Source organism: Arachis duranensis, chromosome 1, assembly GCF_000817695.3.
Source record: "Arachis duranensis cultivar V14167 chromosome 1, aradu.V14167.gnm2.J7QH, whole genome shotgun sequence".
Lineage (NCBI taxonomy): Eukaryota > Viridiplantae > Streptophyta > Magnoliopsida > Fabales > Fabaceae > Arachis > Arachis duranensis.
The window spans coordinates 9,465,432-9,466,638 of record NC_029772.3 but is presented as its reverse complement, the minus strand read 5'-3'; the positions used below and the strand labels follow the sequence as shown (position 1 = coordinate 9,466,638).

Sequence of the window (1,207 nt, the reverse complement as noted above, 5' to 3'; positions counted from 1 at the left end):
AGGGTAGCTTGAACTTGGTTGAGGAAGCTCGCTTCGCTAAGTAGGTCCACATTTTTGCGACGGTGGAAGCGTGAGATCGAGAGAGCTTAGTTGCAGGTTGATGGTGTTTGGGTCATGAGAAAGTGACGGGGGGATTTTCCCGAGAAAATAAGTTAGAATGTGGTGAGTGAGAGGCGCAAGAAGTAGCAGCCGCCTCTAAAGCCTTCAAGAGGAACTCTCTAAACCCTTCATAAAACCTATCTCATCTTTCTTCCACTGTTTCCTTGTAAAACCCTTTTTCAACACATAATTAATAGAGAAAAATATTAAATCGATACTTGACACTCAGAAAGATTTTAGAGCTGATAAAATAATATATTATTGATAAAATAGTTTTTGAAAAATTAATAAAAAAACGGATATGATTGTCCATAGAAAGCTTCAAATGACAAAAAACTCCCACAATGTCTAAGTTCCTCTAAAAAACTTAACTATCTTTATATATTTTAAATAAAATAATTTATCAGTGCACTAGTTATTTTAACCGTTGATCTGAATTATAAAAAATATATAATATATATTAATTCAAATCAACGGTTAAAACAACTGGTACACCGGTATTCTCCGATGCACTTAAAATGTTTTCTATGATATAATTGTATGCAAAATATTATTAGGGTACTATTACTGTAGTTCTGATGAATTAATTGTGTATTTAAAAAATATATATATATAACGTATTTGATTGTTACTATATTAAGATGATATTTGCTATAAAAATACATACATAGTAGAATTGTAATTATATAAAGGCTAAATTGAGAGGAATTGATAAGGATATATTATGAGTAAATTACTTTTATTTAGAAATAAATAAAATTAGTTTTGTATCTACTCATGATTGTCTTTATATGTCAACAATAACTATAAATTTTTCTGAATAAAATAAATTTATCAATATGCTAAATTTTCATAAATAAATTTATTAATATTATAAATTTTTATGAGTAAAAATAATAATTTATATCTTAATTATTTTAGTATTTTTCACCTATTGTGTTTTAGACTCAATTATTGAGTAGTAACTACTGCTAACTAGATATCATAGATATTATTTGTGCAATATTTTCTTTGAAAAAAAAAGAAAAAGACCATTTAATCTGACCAAATAACTTATTTTTACTTGCATTAAAAGCATGTGTTACGCTAAAGCAAACATGAAATTTAG

At 27.0% G+C, this 1,207-nt stretch overlaps 1 protein-coding gene across 1 annotated transcript in view; it reads right to left on the bottom strand.

The window, feature by feature from the left end:
* Positions 1–252, bottom strand: part of LOC127745724 (DNA-directed RNA polymerase 1, mitochondrial-like) — a gene marked incomplete in the record, with an annotated part of 7,669 nt that extends 7,417 nt beyond the window's left edge. Inside the window, 1 exon segment of the mRNA XM_052259279.1 lies at positions 1–252. Within this exon segment, the coding sequence (XP_052115239.1) occupies positions 1–52 (52 nt within the window).
* Positions 253–1,207: the final 955 nt, after the last annotated feature.